Source organism: Heterocephalus glaber, unplaced genomic scaffold, assembly GCF_053883595.1.
Source record: "Heterocephalus glaber isolate CG9 unplaced genomic scaffold, H.glaber_assembly_v1.0 deba00001579, whole genome shotgun sequence".
NCBI classification, from domain to species: domain Eukaryota; kingdom Metazoa; phylum Chordata; class Mammalia; order Rodentia; family Bathyergidae; genus Heterocephalus; species Heterocephalus glaber.
The window spans coordinates 11,328,614-11,346,952 of NW_028258360.1; the positions used below are offsets into that span (position 1 = coordinate 11,328,614).

The 18,339-nt window shown below is 50.0% G+C and overlaps 1 protein-coding gene across 8 annotated transcripts in view; it reads left to right on the plus strand.

Moving 5' to 3' along the window:
• Slc9d1 (solute carrier family 9 member D1) overlaps positions 1-18,339 on the plus strand; it is a 47,708-nt gene that overhangs the window by 28,862 nt on the left and 507 nt on the right. For 2 of the 8 annotated variants that reach the window (XM_004858489.4, XM_087193176.1), the window contains exons 9-14: positions 1,786-1,903; positions 4,846-5,041; positions 6,579-6,729; positions 9,883-9,962; positions 10,807-10,956; positions 11,841-12,597. In XM_004858489.4, coding sequence (XP_004858546.1) covers positions 1,786-1,903; positions 4,846-5,041; positions 6,579-6,729; positions 9,883-9,962; positions 10,807-10,956; positions 11,841-11,954 — 809 coding nt within the window. In that variant the 3' untranslated portion in view covers positions 11,955-12,597. Of the gene's footprint in view, positions 1-1,782; positions 1,904-4,845; positions 5,042-6,578; positions 6,730-9,477; positions 9,843-9,882; positions 9,963-10,806; positions 10,957-11,840; positions 12,598-18,339 lie in introns of those variants that run through there. The other 6 variants (XM_004858488.4, XM_004858487.3, XM_004858486.3 and 3 more) reach the window with 6 other exon arrangements.

The window sequence follows — 18,339 nt, forward strand, 5'->3', positions numbered from 1 at the left end:
ATTTTTTTCCTTTTTTTTCTTCTGAGACAGGGTCTCACTGTGTAGTTCCGACTGGCCTTGAACTCACTGTGTAGCCTAGGTTGGCCTTGAACTTGAGGCAATCCTCCTGCCTCAGCCTCCCAAGTGCTGGGATTACAGGTGTGAGCCACTACACCTGGCATATGTCACCTTTAAAGGTAAACATCCCAAAATGTTACTAAGACAACTGGAGAGAGTTCAGCACATAAAGATGTAATTTCTCCTTAAATTTGTAAACTCAGAACTATTCTAGTAAAAGGTCTGGCAGGGTATTACACTGAGCTTGGCAAACTGTAAGATTTATTTAGAACCAAAGGCCAAGAATAGTTGACATAAATTTGAAGTGAGGAGCAAACCCTCCTGACCAGGGCTGATGATGGTGCCGTGACAAAGTCACACAACCTTGCCACCACTTAGATGGGGCAGCAGATGGCCCGGGCACCTCAAGGGGGTAGGAGAAATGGGTAAGTAAATGGGAAAAGCTATCCACATGAAAATAGTACTGTTCGAGCCCTGTCCTGAGCTACATACATGAAGTTATGGATGAAGCATCTATGTGTGAAAAGTAGAACTTTGAAACTGTTAGGAGGATGGGCCGGGGATTTAGCTCGGTGGTGCCGCTGCCTGCCTCATAAGCACAAGGTCCTCAGTTCGATCTCTGGTACCAAAAAAGAAAAAAAAAAAACTGTTAGGAGGAAATACAGGAGAAATATCTTATGACCCCAGGGTGGAATGAATTTCTTTTTTTTTTTGTACCAGGGATCGATGAATTTCTTAAAATCAAAAGAGTCCCAGATGGAGAGCCTTGGTAGATAGGAACATAGCTAACACTCTCAAGTTTATTCCAAGGTTTTTTTTAGCCACAGGGTGTGGAAAGACATTTGCTCACTTTCCATAATGAGCAAAGGATTCAAACCCAGAGCATTTTGAGAATGTCTGGAAATCCAAACAGGAGAGAGCCTAGTAGGAAAACGGGCAGAATGTGCCACAGAAGGCACCCAGGTGTGGGAAGCACACAGAAAGATGCTGGGGCTTGCTGGGTGGCAGGGGAATCGGACCGCTAGTGGAGGGGCCCCTTCCTTCACCACCTGAAATGCTTTAATGGTGTCGCAGTCGAGGAGGACCAAGCCCTGGAGCCCCTCAGCATGCTCAGTGGAAATGGGATGGGTCCAGGCACTTTGGAGTCAAATTCACAGCGGAAAGCTCATCCATCATCTGTTATATAGCCTAGAAAATGTTTGCGGATGTGCAAGAGTGAGACAGCATTCATTTCTTTGACACATCCTGAATAGCAAAAGTTGATGTGAGTATCCACTAAATGCTGGATAATTAAGGCATATTCATCAACACACTACAGACAGGGTGTGGGTTAATCCTGCGGTGTTGTGGGGAAATGAGATGCAGGACACAACGTTGGGAGGAGATGTTGGGTTTGTAAAGTTTGAGGACCTGTAAAACAGACAAATTTAAAATCTCTTTGAGAAAACTGAAGCATTTTAAAGACTAAAAACTTTTTTTTTGAGTTGGGGTCTTGCCACACTGGCGAGGCTGGTCCTCAGCCGGGTCAGGTGATCCTCCTGGCTCAGCCTCCTGAGTAACTGGGGCTACAGAGGTGTGTGCCACTGCCTGGCTTCAAAGAGATTTCAAGGGTTATTCAGGTTACCAAAATTATTCAAGTTATTTTGGAAACACACAGATGACTATACCTGACTTCAGGGACTCCTTAAGTGTGTGAGGCTGCATTCTGAATGCCTGTCTCTCCAGCAGGTGACCTGGACTACAGCGCCGTGCTGCTTGGCATGCTGGTGATGCAGGACGTGCAGCTGGGGCTGTTCATCGCTGTCATGCCGACGCTCATACAAGCAGGGGCCAGCTTGTCTTCCAGGTAAAGGTCAGCGCGCACTCTGCTTTTCTGGAGCGAAGCTGTTGGTGACCGTGCTGGCTAACACCATTCTCAAAGGCTGTCCAGAGCCTGTGACACTGTGGTGCTGCTGGCCTTGGCGCTGTTGCTTGTAGCTCTTGGGCACCAGTGAACGGGGCAGTGTCACTGTCCCTCTGCTGTGCCATCTCTCAGGTGGAGATGGGAGTAGCACCCCCTTGGGTGGCTGGGAGCACTGAATGAGCGAAGACACAGGTGTGCTAGGGCAGCCCCTCAGCAGAGACGGTGGTGTGTGTGAGTACGCACGTATATGGGCTTGTACACCTGGTTGTGAATGGTGTATGCATGCATATATGGGCACATATGTGGATTGGCATGCATGGGTATGCGTGCATGCTGTAGGTCTGCATGCATATGGCGTGTTGCATGTGTGAAAGCTGTTGTTGCAGTGGTGTTTGTGATTGTCATCATTATTACCATAATCCCCTGATCCGTTTCCATTTTCCCAGTAAAGTGAGCCCAAAGCTATAGTGTACCTGCTGGGTTCATGTGGAAGGAGAAGCCAGCTGGGAAAGTGGCGGCATCCAGACGGCAGTGGGTTATGAGCATGTGCAAATGAGCTGGTGGAGCCAGAAACAGCACCACTGGAAAGTGCAGGAGCCCTGGGCACATACGGGGAGACTACACTGGGGTAGGACACACTCAGGCTTCCTCAAGCAGAGGAGCTGTCATTTACGCTTACATGTATTGTGCTTCAGCTCTCTCCAGGGCCAGCAGGTACTACATCACTGACAGCAATTATGCAGCTGGTCTAAAACGAACAGACCAGTTTTTGGAGCCAGTTTAAGTCACTAAGACCTGTCTCATTCACCATTCCTAATCTGCCTGTTTTTGTTTTTCTTGTGCCTCATTGTATTGGCCAGAATTTCTAGGGCTTTGTTAAATGGGACTGTGTGAGAGAACATCTTTGCTTTCTCCTTAATTTCAGGAAGAGTGTTCAGTCTTCCACCATGAAGCATGATGTTAGCTGTAGGTTTTTGTAGATGTTCTGTGTCAAGTTGAGGACGTTTCGGGAGAGTTTTTATCATGAGTACTTGTTTGGCTTTTCGGTGCTGTAACCAATTTAAAGGAGGGAAGATTGATTTTAGGCCATGGTTTTCAGAGGACTCATATTCGCTGGGCTCTGCTGCTTCCATGCCCACAGTGAGGCCAACTGTCATGGCAGGAAGTGCAGAAGCCCTGTTACTCAGCTTTCTGTCACTGTGACCAAGTGCCTGAGAAAGTCAGCCTAAAGGAGGAGGATTGGCTGTGGCACATGGTTTTAGAGGGCTCAGTCCATGGTCACTGGGCTCCGCTCCTTCCGGGCCTGCAGTGAGCCAGAAAGCATCATGGCGGGGAGTGTGTTTAGAAGAATGCAGCCCACCTCATGTTGGGTGGAGACAGGGCGGGTGGAGACAGGGCAGGTGGGGAGGGAGAGGAAGCGAGGCCGGGAGCAGGATGTGGCCCCTCCTCGGTTGTCACCTTCACACACACAGGCCTTCCTCGCTGACCTTGGACATTGGCAGGGTCTGTGTGCTGTCCCTTGCTTGCTCCTTTGTCTTTCTTTCTGTTTGCTGTAGATTTCTTCTAGGTTCTTGTGGAACTTATGTTATTGATTTGAGACCTGTCTTTAGCGCTAAGCATTTGGGGCTATAAATTTCCTTCTCAGTGGTATTCTAGGTGGATCCTGGGTATGGATATATACTGTATTTTCATTTTCATTGAGTTTAGTGACTTTTTAAATTCCCTTCACTGTTTCCTCTTTGGCCCCGGAGTGCCCAGCACTGGCGCCTCACTTCCAAGCCCTGGAGAGTACCTGTCATCTGTTTCTAACTCCTACTTTGATTGCACTGTGACATCCTAGTAAATTAGGTGATTTCTGGTTATCTTTTGTCTATTATGTAAGCTTTTCTGTAATGTACCTCTCTTCCAATTTTAATAACCAGTGAAAATTTGTTATAAAAATAAATCATAGAAGTAAAGTCAGTTGTAATGTTAATATAGACTTTACTTCTTTGAGGCTTTATTCAGAATTAATCTTGATCTTTCCTAATGGGAAAAATCAACACCTCCCTCCAGACATTCCTCAGGCAAGGAATAGAACTCAGAGAGAACATTTCTAGTTTCCTGTATCTAAGGACAGGGGAAGATGGTTATGCCATACTAAAACCAGGGGTTAAGTCGCCTGTACATTTGTAAGAATTGTGTATCTCAGTTTCAAAAACGAAGCGAGCAGGTTGTGCTGTGAACACAGCCCTGGGCGAAGTGGAAATGCTCAGCTCTCCCCAAAGAAAGGCAAACAGCACTGCTTCCGGCCAGATCACAACTTACAAGTTGGCTGTTGCTCACATGGGTTGTGGCCGGGAGTGGGAATCAGAGCAGCCACCAGCAGAAATGAAGTGGGCTTCTCTTGACAGCGCCCTGTGTACACGCACGTGCCTGGAGACGGACGTGTCTGCTGCTGCGTAGCATGGGCTGGCTCTTGTGTAAGCTGTGACCTGCGAGTGAGCATGCTCACCCTGCTGCCCAGATGAGCAAGCCGCACTCTCAGTGAGGTAGCTGTGGTGTGAGTGGTGCCTTGCCAGGCACACCAGGGCTGATTCCCGGTGAGGAACTTTGCCATCAAGCATCCGCTGGGGTAGGAAAGCTGTCGATCGAGATTCTCTACATCCAGGGAATGTATTTGCTCCAAAGTATCTATTCAAAACAGTCCTCATTTACTTCACATAACTCAATTTCTGCGACTAACACAATTCTTATATTTTGTTTTAGTATTTGAAAGTAAAAACGTGCGTGACTTGGGTAATTTATTCTGTAACATGTTTTAAAAGATTGAAAGATCTTTTTGGAGACTTTTTAAAAAAGTTTTGAAACTGAAATAGTGCCTCTTTCTCTTTTTTCTTTTCCAGCATTATCATGGAAGTACTGCGAATTCTGCTCCTGATTGGTCAGATTCTTTTTTCGCTAGCTGCTGTTTTCCTTTTATGTCTTGTTATAAAGACTTATCTCATAGGACCATATTATCGAAAGCTGCATATGGAAAGCAAAGGGAACAAGGAAATCCTTATCTTGGGAATATCTGCTTTCATCTTTTTAATGTTGACGGTAATTCTCACACTGCCTGTGTTGTTGCACTTCTGTTTATAATCTCTCTAGAAGCTTGTGATCAGTTATCTTTTCATTTTACTAATGATTAAAATATTTGAAACACTAATACTTTCTATTTCATACATATTTTACAGTGCTAGAGCTAAACCTGTTTCACTTACATATTTACATGCCTAAGCACTTTGTGAAAATGTGACTTAGGAGTATTGCATTAACATCAGTGTCAAACGATGTTCCTCTGCCTTAAATTTTCAAACAACTTCATACCTGAAACAGTAGGTAAAGTTTAAAGCAAATTTTAGTACTGTTTGATGATGATGAGCTAGTTAGCAGTATCACTTCTATTGTCAGTAGTGTGAATGAGTTTGAAAACGTTCATGTTGGAAACGAGGCATCTTACCAGGATGCGCTTGTCACAGGAGAGCAGGGAAGTGGCCTGGATTCCTGCAGTGTGTATAAAAGACACTTTGCCCACTGCTTTCAGTGGTCCTTGTCAACGTCCTCGTAGCTGTACTTGTGTGTAGTGTGCCTGTGTGTAGTCGATGTGTGCACAGTGACCCATGTGCATGTATGTGTGTGGCATGGGTGAGCATGTGTGTGCGTGTGCATTTGTTTCTCTCTGCTCTGCCCCTTGGTCTGCTCACCTGCTCTCACGCTGTCTCTTGCTTGACCTCTGGTAGCAACCGGGCCCTGACATGGTTCTATGTCAGCATTCATCTTGGCTGTATTTATGTTCTTTTCAAATTCCACATGCATTTTCACACACGCGTCTTGTTGGATTCCGCGCCTCTGCCAAGCTGCTGAGGCGAAGTGAGGCCTCCTGGTCTGGCTGCTGTCACAGTCCGCCTGGCCTTGCTGGCGTCTTCGTGACGACTTGTGTTGGCTTTGGAGGTTGTGTGCTTCTGAGGGATCTGCCCCTCAGTGGTCCATGCTTTCTGATGCTGTTGTAAGTGGCATTCCTTCAGAAGTTCGTTTTATATTTGTCTGATGCCGTTGTTGGTCATCGATTTATTTTCTCAAAATAAAAAGCGTCTTCTTTCGAGTTGTTTTGTCAGTAAGGTTTCATCGAGATGCTTGTCCTGGGCTCTGTGTTAACCAGGACCAGAGGCAAAGCCCTTGTACCTCAGGCTGACCATTTTCCCTGGTCTGCCTCACTCATTTATGTCCTCAAATCCATCACTCCCTGGTTATTGGACGCTTTTCCCTGGGGTGTTGTCAGGCGGTTGCCTGTGAGTGACGCCTGTGTCTGCCTTCTCTGTGTGGCTTGAGGTTGGTGACAGGGATCCATTTTTAGGGCCAGGCTGGCTATTGATTGGTTCAGGTAGATACAGTGTCTCACAAATATTTTAAAATTTTCAAAAAGATTCCTATTCAGAGATACCACTGTAGCCTGCATCAGTGACTTCAAATATTTTAATTTTCCTTCCCAGTATTAACCCTTCCTGTCACCCCTCAGGTCTCCCCACAGGTCCTGGGGGGCTGGGCTCAGCAGCACCATGTGCCTGTATGACCTCCTGTCTGTCCTTGTCCCCAGGTCACGGAGCTGTTGGATGTCTCCATGGAGCTGGGCTGCTTCCTGGCTGGAGCGCTGGTCTCCTCCCAAGGCCACGTGGTCACTGAGGAGATCACGGCTTACATCGAGCCCATCCGGGACTTCCTGGCCATCATCTTCTTCGCATCTATAGGTACCCTTCAGGCCAGGGATTTAGCTCAGTGGTTCCGCTGGCTGCCTTGCAAGCGCAAGGTCCAAACAAACATAGATAACCTTCCTTCTCTGGTCACGGTTGTATTTGGAAAGCACTTGCAGATTAGTTCTGTTACGTGTTTGTGTGTAAATTTGTATTTTTCTAGAGTCTGGGAAAAATCTTACGTAAAAAGAGGGAAAATAGGCACAAAAAGACATGAATTAGTTGGTTGCTCGTGAAGTAGGGGGCATGAACATCCTCAGAGGCTAAGGAGGATGCGGTGACCTCTAGGGGTCCCAGCCCTGCAGACTCGGACCCTCATGGCCGTCACTGTTGTCGAGGGGGCCACTCTGGGACCGAGAGTGGGCTGGAGCTTTGGGTCGCATCCAGCTCTCCCACGCAGAACACGGTTGTCCCAAAGACTCCTGCACTTTGCACAGGGACAGACGCACCGGGGCCCCGGGCAGGCATGGTGATGAAGGCTGGTTCTGAGGTGTGTGTGGAAATGTACGGGGCCTGTGTGACCACCAGGTGTGGAGAAGCGCTTTATGGGAGCTGAAGTGGGACTGCCTATCTCACCAGCCATTGTAGTGGCCTGGAGGTTCTTGGTGCAGAAGAGTCAGCCGAGCACAGGAAGGCCCTGTGGCGAGAGGCCCTGATGTTCTTGTCCTCCTGTCCCCAGGTCCTAGGCCCCCTGGGGAGCCAGAGCAGCGTGGAGGCGGAGCCTGAGCCTGAGTCCCACCCCTACCCCCAGGTGCATTAGGGGCTTCACGGCAGAGCTTTATCAGGCAGGACACGGCCTGGCCGGCTGTCCGCCCATCACGTGTGCTGTGTCAGTGGTATCTGCTGTGACTGTCCGCTCCCCCATTACAAACCAGGCTGCTCCAGTGACGGGCCTCCTTCTTTGCTCTTCCCTGTGTGCTTTTTGCTGTTACTAGTGCATATTAACCAGGAAGTTTGCTGTAAGGAGGTGCCTGGCTCCCCCACTCTCCCTCGTCCTGCCAGGCCACTGTCCTGTCTGGCTGGGCCCCACTCCTGACCTCGTTTTACCTTGGCTACCTCCTGTTGACTGTCATGGGGGCTCCCGCCTGTGAGCTGTGGGGACTCAGCTCAGTCCTCAGCACAACACCATGGCAGAGTTGGTGCGGGGCCCCATAGCTGTGTGACCCATGAGGCAGGAGTGCTGACCCCCAGGCCCCAGTGGACAGGCGCCTGCCCATACTGCACCTCAGCCTGGCCACTGCAGGGGCTGAATGAGCCAGGAGTGTGTGCTTCCTCTCACTAGTTCTCAGGGGGATCCCATCCCTTCCCACACTTGGCCCCCCCCCTCCCCTCCCCAGGCATTGGCATTTCAGAAGCAGGCACTGCGGGTCTCGGTGGAGCGAGAAGGGCCTGGGAGCGCAAGGGTGGCCCCTCCCCCACTCCATATCTGCACCTTTACAGAGGAGGAAACTGAGGCACACAGACTGGCAGGTGCTCAGTCAGGAGGTGGCAGAGCCAAGGCCTGGTAACCTTGTGATGCACCAAGTGTTGTTTGGTGTTTGTCAGGAGAATAAGTGACTGTAAACAGAAAAATTACGACTCAGCTCATTGCCGTGCTGTTGGTGATGTGCAGTTATCAAAGTGGCTTGTGTGAGTTCAGGTTCGCTGGCTTCTTCTCTGCTGTCTTTTGGCATTGCCGTGGGGCATACCTGTCCTCTCAGTGGCAGTGCCACCTCTCTTGGCCAGTGTGTGCTGACAGTGCAAGGACAAGGAAGGAAGCCATGCGTTCACAGCTGCAGGGTGGATGTGGGACAAGCCTCGTGCACAGGCTCAGGAGCAGGCACTCCAGGAAAGCCTGCCAGTGGCCAGCTGAGGGCCAAGGAGTGTGCAAGTCAGGCAGCAAGTGCAGGGTGTCCGGGAGTAAGAAAGGCTCCTGGAGAGTCCGAGGGAGCGGCGTGAGACAAGCCTGGGGCTCTCTCGGGTCTCCTTTGAGAGGGAGCAGTCAGGTGGAGGCAGAGCAGCAGGATGGGGCCGGGCACCTCCTCAGCTCCCTGGCCCCACCTGTCTTTTGGGGAAAGGGTTCCACCCTGCTGGGGCATTGGCAGGAAACCAGGATGCAGAGTCCCTCGTGCCCCGGAGTATAGGGCTCAGCCAGTCTGCGTAGGGCTCTGCTCTGGGGAAGATGCCAGCTCTGGCCGGTGGGCAGGAAGAGTGTCACCATGTGGCCCCTCCTGCTCCTGAGCTTCGTGTTTCTGTGTGGATGTGTGGATGGACTGTGACATCAGAGTCACTGAAGAGGTCTGCAGAGCGTGGCTGCAGCAGCTGGAGGGACAGCGTCTCGGGAGCACCAGGGTGGTCTTGCAGGGCTGTGACACCGTGAGGGGAAGCAGGGGTCCCAGGGATCTGGCTGACAATCCCATTTTGGGGAGCAAGCTCCAAGGATGTGCGCTGAGGAGAGCAGCCAGAGCTGACGGGGCGGGACCGAGGAAGGCAGCAGACGGCCTGGATTGCGGCCAGAGGCACTGGGGCGGCTGGGAGCCTCCCGGGCAGTGTGAGGGGAGGCGTAAGAGAGCAGTTGTGTGCTTGTGCTGAGTAAAGCCTGGTTTGTGAGATGCTGGCGGCATGCTCTGTGCACTGCGGCTCCAGGCTGGGTGCTTTGAGTGGAGAGAAGGTCTCTGGTACCAGTGTTCCTCCAAGGGTTGGGGAGGCCCAAGGTGGGGCTAGAGCACCTCGCCAGGGCCACTGTCCCTGTCTGTCCCTCAACAGCACAGACCCACAGCCTGTGGAGGACCAAGAGCAGGAAAGCGTCTGTGGATGGGGTCCCGGGCTTCTCAGACCTGTGGGCCACGTGGCGCGGGAGCGGCCGGTTGTGTGGCTGTGCACACCCTGTCAGTGTTCCTGAGGAACTCGGGGTCAGGGGCCGCCCCGGGCCTCACTGCTGTTCTGCAGGTGGCACCTGTTGGAGGAAGTGGGCTGCTGCTCACCTGCCTCGCCTGTGGCTGGGAGGGGCAGAGCTTTTCCCAAGCACTGGTAAGGATCAAAGGAGGTAGGGTTTTGTTTGATCTTGAACTGAAGCGGCTTTCAGGCATGCCCTAGAGCTGTGGGTTTGTCTCGGAGGATGGCATGTGCTTCTGGAGCCTGCTGCTGAGGTGACCTGTTGTTCTGCTCCAGGGCTGCACGTGTTCCCCACCTTCGTGATCTACGAGCTCACTGTGCTGGTGATCCTCACGCTGGCGGTGGTGACCATGAAGGTATCTGCACTTTTAGTGATCCCGATGGGTAAACCCTTCCTGCTTTCAGCCTTGCTCGGCTCAGAGCTCCCCATGCTGAGCCCTGACTCTGACCCCACCAGTGTGCATGTCAGCCTGTGAAGCCCTGGGTACTGTGTGTCTCCAAAGGGCCCGTCAGAGGGCTTAGTCATGCCAGCCCTCTGGCTCCCAACCCTAAGAACAGGCCTCCCTCTGGCTGCCCTGTGGGTCCTGCAAGGCAGGTCTTGCCAGGATGTGTGGCCAGGTGTCAGGTGCTTGGCAGGAGGGGTTTGGAGTGGGGAGCACCTCTCTGAATTCTTTCCCTGAACGGAGATGTGGGGGCGCACCAGAGCCGCCCCATGACAGGCAGGCACATGGTGAACACTGGGACCTGACAGTGCCTTCCAGGTGTCTGTCCTCTGACCATGAGCAGCTCGGTCCCCCATTAGTGGATGTGTGACGATGCTGTCACTTCTGGATTTTAAGGGTTGACTTCAAGTGTTTGTACAGGCTGAGCTGCCCACCCAGAGAGGAACTTTAACCTCCTGTTAAAGTTCTCTTCGTGGGTGCTACTGAACCTTTGATGCTATTGATTGGATTTGAAGGGGAAAGGCCTGTTTTCTGCTAGACCCTAACCCTTTTAGTCTGTCTGCTTGTTCTGTGTTGCTTTAGGATTGCTTGTGTTTGTCTGTGCCTTTGGGTGTTTGAAGGCCCCAGTGTTGCCCTGGGTTGTCGGTGCTCAAGGTGATGGCGGCCTTTGGTGTGTCCCGCAGGGTCTCTGCTGCCTGTTTGGTTTGCTGGGGCCTGGGTTTCACTCAGGCAGCAGCGTAATAAACTGCTCTTGCAGTTTGTCTTGGCAGTGCTCGTCTTGTCTCTCATCCTGCCCAAGAACAGCCAGTACATCAAGTGGATCGTTTCCGCCGGGCTGGCCCAGGTCAGCGAGTTCTCCTTTGTGCTGGGGAGCCGGGCCCGGAGAGCCGGCATCATCTCTCGTGAGGTGAGTGTGGCGGCCCAGCAAGGCCTTGGCCCTGGGGAACAGTCCTGCTGCTTCCACCTGGCCATCCCTGGGCAGGGCAGTGCTCCTCAGTCCAGCAGCAGCGAGGTGCCTGTGGGCACCAGGCTGGCCCGGCTCCAAAGCATGTGTCGAGCGGAGTTCCTGAGAGGGCCTGGCTGCTCATGGAGAACTTCCCAAATGAAAGTTAATACTGCTTGAACCCATAATATTCTCTTTTGTGACAGTTATAATTAAGTCACTGGTATTTCTTATGAAAAGAAGAAAACTCACCTTTGAAGGCTCACCTGCCAGTGTGCACATTGCCAACATTTAAGAAACCTAACGCTCAGGTGCGGGCTGTGCTCAGAGTGGCCATTGATCTACTGTGCAGCACTGTGGAGCATACAGAGCTGAAGCCCTGTCTCCTTGCACCTTGAGGTGTGGGGTACACAGAGGAGGGAATTAGGTGCTCTGAGGCCTAAAGCTGCATCACAGCGGGAAGGACTCTGTGGCCACAGTCTGTGTGCTGTGAGCCCCCAGGGTTTATCCTCGGGAGCACCTCAAGGTTCATCAGGTCTGGCCTTATCTGAACGTCCTCTCACTTGCCATGTACTTTTATGTGCTCTAAACAGACAAGTGAAGGCAGGGGGTGGTGGCACACTGCTCCAGTCTCAGCACCCCGGGGGGCCACGGCAGGAAGGTCACGAATCTCAGCCCGGCCCGGACAGCTTGGCGACTTAGCAAGACCCTGTCCCAAAATAAAAACACAAAAAGGGCCAAGGCTGTTGTTCACTGCATGCACCAGGATCAGTCCTCAGCATGACCGTGCTCCACCTGCACCTGGGCAGATGTGCCCCTGCGGCTCACGGCCGTGTCCCGTTCTGCAGGTCTACCTCCTCATTCTCAGTGTGACTACCCTCAGCCTCCTGCTCGCCCCTGTGCTGTGGAGAGCGGCAGTAACCAAATGTGTGCCGAGAGCAGAGCGACGGTCCAGCCTCTGACAGCGCAGAGGGCGTTGGCGAGGGGAGGCCCTGAGCGGGGCCTAGCGCCACGCACCCCTGTGAGCCGCGCACGCGGGGAGGGACAGCGGCACCTGCAAGGAGGCACAGCGGCACCTGCAAGGAGGCAACGGCGCAGTGTTTGCCGGCTTGTTCCGAATATTCCTCTCACGTGTAGAATTTTCCGGAGTCATTTATTTGCAGTCAGTTGATTATGCACGGTAGTTGTAATACTGCATTTTATGAATCGCCTTGACTATTTTGCCTGGATGTGCCTTTTTTTCTGAAATTATTAACTTTTTATTGTTAATTCATCAGTTCATGATTTTTGGTAAAGAAGAAAAGTTACTTTTTTATTTATTGTTCAACTTTAGAATTAAAGTCTGTAGATCAAATATTTGTTAGTAAACATATCTGTGATATGAGATTTTAATTCTGGCAATGAGTTTGGAAGTTTACCTTAGATACTTAAAGTCTATGTTTTCTAGTTGAGATGACTATCTTATAGATATCTATTTGCCTCATAACTATTTTAAAGAAATCCTTATGTTAATTTTGAGTATATCACTCATAAAATATATGATTTTGAATCACAAGGGTATGGTCATTCTTTAATAAAGACCATTTATGATTAGGGTATAATTAATTATAATTTGTTGAGAATCTTTTTAAATTAGATTTTTGTATTAAGCTAATCTGCAAAATTTCAGCCAATTATAAACCAGATAATTCATATATCACCATACTTATAGGGAACAGGAAGGGGACCTCTGCCGCAGGTCCTGGCCTGTGAGCCACCATAGCACAAGGCGAATTCAAGAACAGACAGAAACGAGACTCAGAGTGGAGAAGCTGAGTCTTGGGTCCTGGTCAGCAGCAAAGACAAAGGCCCGCAAGCACATCCAGTGTTTATTGAATGCAATTGTGGGAAGGGATAGGAACCGGGCATGCTTAGAAGGCATCCAGTGAAACACTGCCAAACACCTGGCATGATGGCGCTAGGCAGGGCTGTCAGGGAGTCAGCACTGCTTATCTTGCTCAGATAGAACAGACAGGTACTGGGTCCAGGTGCAATTAGCATGTAACCCATTGGGTCAGTGAGAAGCCATAATTCAGAGGAAAGGGTTTTAATGGGGGTCACGCTGACCTCAGCTGCACATAACTCAGCAGAGCCCTGCCACTCACAGACAGGGCCTAGGTCCCCGTGCCAGTCATTGAGGGAGGGGCCCAGTCTGCCAGCTGACATGCCCATCTGAGTCACATAGAGCTTCAGTCTGACTCCTGATATGAAACAATACAGCCAAATTATGGATGGCAAGAAGCAGGTGCCACTCAGCCGGCTAGTCCTGGGGAGGGACGTCTGTTACACATACTGTTTTCCAAGAGACCAAATTAATGCAGTGCTATTTGAAAGCTTCAGTTATCAGCTGCCCCAGAGTTGAAGGTCTGACTCTCTCAAGTATTTCCCTAAGGCCACAGTCTTGGTCTCTTTTGTGCTACCATACTATCACAGAAGGCCTGAGGCTGGGAAATCGCTGAAGAACAAGAATTTGTTTTTCACAGTTCTGGAGGCAGGGGCAGGGAGGGCTCCATCTCTGCTTCCAGGATGGTGCCTCTAAAGCTCTGTCCTGTACCCTTTCCTGACAGCATGGATCCATCTGAGGGCAAGCCCTGTGACCTCACGTCCTGTGAGCCCACTCCAGCGTGGCTGCTCAGGGTCGGGCTTGTGACGTTAGGGACACATAAGCATTTGCTTCAGAGCAGGTACTTTAATGTTAGCTGTAATTATGTATTGTGAATATAGATTATGGATTGCGGTAATACAAATTAAACCACTTTGAAGTGAGTTGAAGTTTATTATATCTGGTCTGAAGCAGAGCAATGGAGAAAGGATGCGAACGTGTTTATGTAGAAAATGATGTTGGTCTTGTGTCTAAACGACACCAAGCCACTGGCGCCTTTTTCTCCTGCACATGGTTGGGACGCCCTGTCTCCGTCCACCTGAGCCTCTGAGCAAGTTTCCTTTCCTGTGTCCAGCACGGTGGCTGCCAGGGCTCCATGGTTTTGTGGAACTGATTAAAACCTGCTTGATGGGGGGCTAACATTGTTTCCCCCAAGATGTGACTCGGTGCCACTCCGAAACCCACTGAAGGAGAAGCAGCTTAGGAAGACTTCTGTTGACGGGGCCTCAGGCAGTAGGCAGAGCTGGGTGCTTGAGAGCCTGTAGGGACCTCCCAGGACCAGCACCGGCCCACCTCACAGAACGGGACTCTGGGGCCTGGACCTCGAAGGAAGGCTGGGCAGGGGTGCTGCTGCTCATGTCTTAGGAGAGGCAGGCTCAGAGCACTTTCAGGATCAGCTTCGAGTCCGGTGAGGACCTCCCACCCTGCAAACCTGGGTACTGTTGCTAATTATTCTTTTCAGTGCTGGGATCTTGTGCTGTGTGACCTTGCTGGTCCCAGTATTCAGTCTATCTGTTCTCAGGCGTCAGGGTTCTCCCTTTTATATTTCTGCTCCCATGACCTTTCCGCCTGCTGCCCAAGGGACGCCCCCCCCCTGCCCTGAGTGGCACCGATCACAACCCTGACTCCCGAGCCCTCTCACTCAACACAGGCAGGACAGGGTGTGAGGAAGGTGTGAGTGCGCAGGTCCTCACAGCAGGAAGGGGAAGGCCAGGACACGCTGGCGGGCCATCGTGTGGAGGAGAGGGCAGGGAGGTTCACACCAAGCCTTCCTGCCCCTTCTGCTCCTGCTGCATGCACAGCAGGAAGAAGTGTGTGTGAGGGGCCATCCTGTGTCACAGGTGGGTGGCATCCCAGTGGGTGGGGGTACTAATGTCCACAGGAGTGCGTAGGGCCTGGGCCAGCATGAGGCTGTGTGTCCAGGATCTCTAACTCCTAGAGTTAGTGGCAGTAGTCTGCACTCTGTGAGCTAAGCTCGACCTGGAGCAAGAGCAAGAACGGGTGGGCCCAGTGCCTGGGGTCCAGAGGAAAGAAGTAACTAAGAGACCAGTCTTGCTGTCGTCCAAGTGACTAGCATGAGGATTTTGGAATAAGGTTTTAAAGAGATAGTCCTGCTGTAGTCAGTCCTGATGTGGGCTCAGACTTGTGTTTCCCAAGCCAGTGTCACCTGGGCAGGTGTGTGCTGGCCAGGAAGGACAGTAATTTGTGGGCTTCCTCAGCCAGCATCTGCCTGCACCCCACATGCTGTTCAGATGGGCGGGATGTGTTGGGAGCCGGGCATTTCCTCTTCCTGTCACCGACTCGTGCCCCAGTGTCTTTGGGTGGGAGCTGGGTTGCCAGTTTTCCTGAGGTTCATTTCACAACAGCTGAAGCCTTTAAGAGCTCTGAAGATGCTGCTCAGAGGTGAAGGGGGCCAGATTTGTGTGGAGAGGAAGGAGGAAGGAGATGCTGTGGCCAGCTTCCCACTGTGTCTCTGGGGCCTGCTGGTCCGGACATTGACACTTCACAGAGGAGCCCATGACCCTGGAGGGGCAGGGACTTGGGACACAGCCTGCACTGGTGCTGTATATGTGGGCATGGAGGAGAGAGCCAAAAGCAAGAACATCCTGGCCCAAGGGGGTGGAAGCTGAGCCACAAGCCAAGTTGTGGTGTTCGATGGATGCTTGCACGCTGGCTGGCTGCTGCCAAGGCCTAGTCAGCGAGGGGCCCGTAAAGCAGGACAGTGTGCACGGGACAGTGCAGCTGGGCTCCCTCATCGGTATGGATGGCTTTGAGTTGTGCTGGGTATTGCTGTCTTCCTCCATACCTGCTAAATGGGCCTTAGGCAGACATTAAAGAGCAAGAGACCAGAGACATAAAAGGAAAACTGGGCACAAGAGATGGTAGCCAGACTGAAAGCAGAGGGATGGAAGGGGTGAAATCCAGTGAGTCACGCAGATGACCAGCTGATGTTGAGCTCCTGGCATGGGTCATGCTGGCTTTGGGCTCGAGCATCAGGAGACACAGTAGCATTGCTGCCCATTTCAGTGGGCAGTCATTTCCATTTTCAACTTCTTAAGGACATATCCGACTCTATTATTGGGTCTCAGGTGTGTTCGTGCATTCATATTGCTATTCACAATGGACTCTTAACTCTGAGGTGACATCTTGCACTGTTTCCTCTTAGTGCCAGTGGTGCTTGTCTGCCCTGTTTTTCCTGACACAGCCACTGTACTTGGACTAAATCCCCAAAGAACCTGACGTCTTTGGAGGAGATGAGAGCTGAGCGACCCCAAAGTTTCCAAGCACTTGACGCCACTGTGTCCTGGGTACTGGCAGGTGCAGGACATCTCTCGGGCTTGAGGGACGAGTGTGCTGAGAATAGGAACTCACTCACTGCGGTGGGAGTGCAGAGCGCCACGGGCACTGTGGCAGAAGTGTAGAGTTTCTGACAACTGAACAGACTTTCACCGTATGATCCAGCAGCTGTGCTCCTTGGTGTTTACCCAGATGATTCAAAACTCATGTCCACACAGAAACTTCCACGTGGGCATTTATAGCAGCTTTACTGGTGACTGTCGAAACTTGGAAATACCAAAGTGTCTTTCAGCAGGGGAATGAATAAACTGGTGCATCTAGAAAATGGAATATTATTCAGGACTGAAAATGAAATGAACAATCAAGCCATGAAAAAACATGAAGGAACTTTAACTGCATATGCTAACCAGAAGTCAATCTGAAAAGCCTGCATACCAAATGATTCCAACAATGGCATTCTGGAAAAATCAAAATTATGGAGATGGTAGGACAGCTGGTGGTTTCCAGGAGGTAGGGGGAAAGAATTGACAGGTCACAGAGGAATTTCAGACCAGTGGACAGTTTAGTGAAATTACTCTGTGATGTCACAGTGGTGGCCACATGTTGGTATACATTTGTCCAGACCCATAGAGGACACAACACCAGTCGTAAATCCCAGGGTAAGCTATGACCTCTGGGCGGCACTGTCGTGCTAACTGGCTCGCTGATTGTAACATGTGTGGCACTCTAACGTGCCACACTGGAGGGCTGTGATCAGTGGGAAGCACAGAGGCCATATGGGAACCACATATTCTGTTCAGTTTCGTTGAGTCTAAAACTGCTCTAAAAAATAAAGTCCAGGGGTTGGCAGTGTGGCTCAGTGGTAGTGTTTGACCGGGCTCTAAGTTCATTCTCCAGGACTGCAAAATGAAACAAACAAACAAACCAAGTCTGTTTAAAAAAAAAAGCTGTCAATTTTTACAAAAATTGCTGATTTTGATTGGGATTACATTGAACATGTAGGTTTGAGGTGAAAGGCCATCTTTGCCACATTGAATCTCTCAATCCATGAATATGGTATATCTCTATTTTTGCTCTATTTTACAGCAATGTTTTACATGTTTTCCTATGTAACTTTTGAAAATCTAAATTAATTTCTTTTTTTTTTTTTTTTTGGTACTGGGAATCAAACTCAGGTCCTTCCGCTTGGGAGGCAGGCAGCAGAACCACTGAGCTAAACCCCGGCCCCTAAATTAATTTCTGATTAGTTGATTTTTTCATGCCATTATAAGTAATACTTTAAAATATTTTCCCAATAGTTTTATTGGTACAGTAATAGAAATCTAAGTGATTTAGCTTGCACTGATTTTGTGTGTGTCACGCCAGGGATCAAACTCAGGACCTTATGCACACTAGGCAAGCATTCTACTACTGGGCCACCGCTGAATTTTTTTTTTTTTTTTGAGACGGGGTCTCACTAAATTGTTAAATTGCCCAGACTGGACTCAAATTTGTAATCCTCCTGCCTCAGCCTCCCAGAGTGCTGGGATTACAGGTGTTCACCCCAACACCTGGGCTGCAGTGGTCTTGTATCCAGAGAATCTGATGAATTTACTGATTAACTGTGGCAATCATTGTCTGAGCATAAATACAGTTATACATTTTCCTATTCAATATTTATGTCTTTTTTATGTCTTTTTTTTCTTGCCTTATTGCACTGCTTAGGACCTCCTAGTTAGTGTTGAAGAGATGTAATTTTTCTCCCAATTATTTTGAAAATTTCAAAATCTAGAGAAGTTGAACAAATAGTAAAATATCCATATATTAAGCAAATGTTATCATTTTGCCGTATGTACCCACTTGGTGTTTATTTTAATCTGAAAGCATATAAACAAGATGCATATTACTTGAGCCATTTAAAAGTACACTGTCCATATTGTGACACTACCTAATTTCATCACCATGCTTTTTTTTTTTTGGTACTGGGGATCAAACGCAGGACCTTGTGCTTGTGAGGCAGGCGGCAGCACCACTGAGCTAAATACCTGTCCCAACCATGTTTCTTTTTTATTTACAGAATATTATATATTTTTAATTTTGAAATTTGGTTTTTAGTTTATATACAGTAAATATCCCTGATTTGGTATACA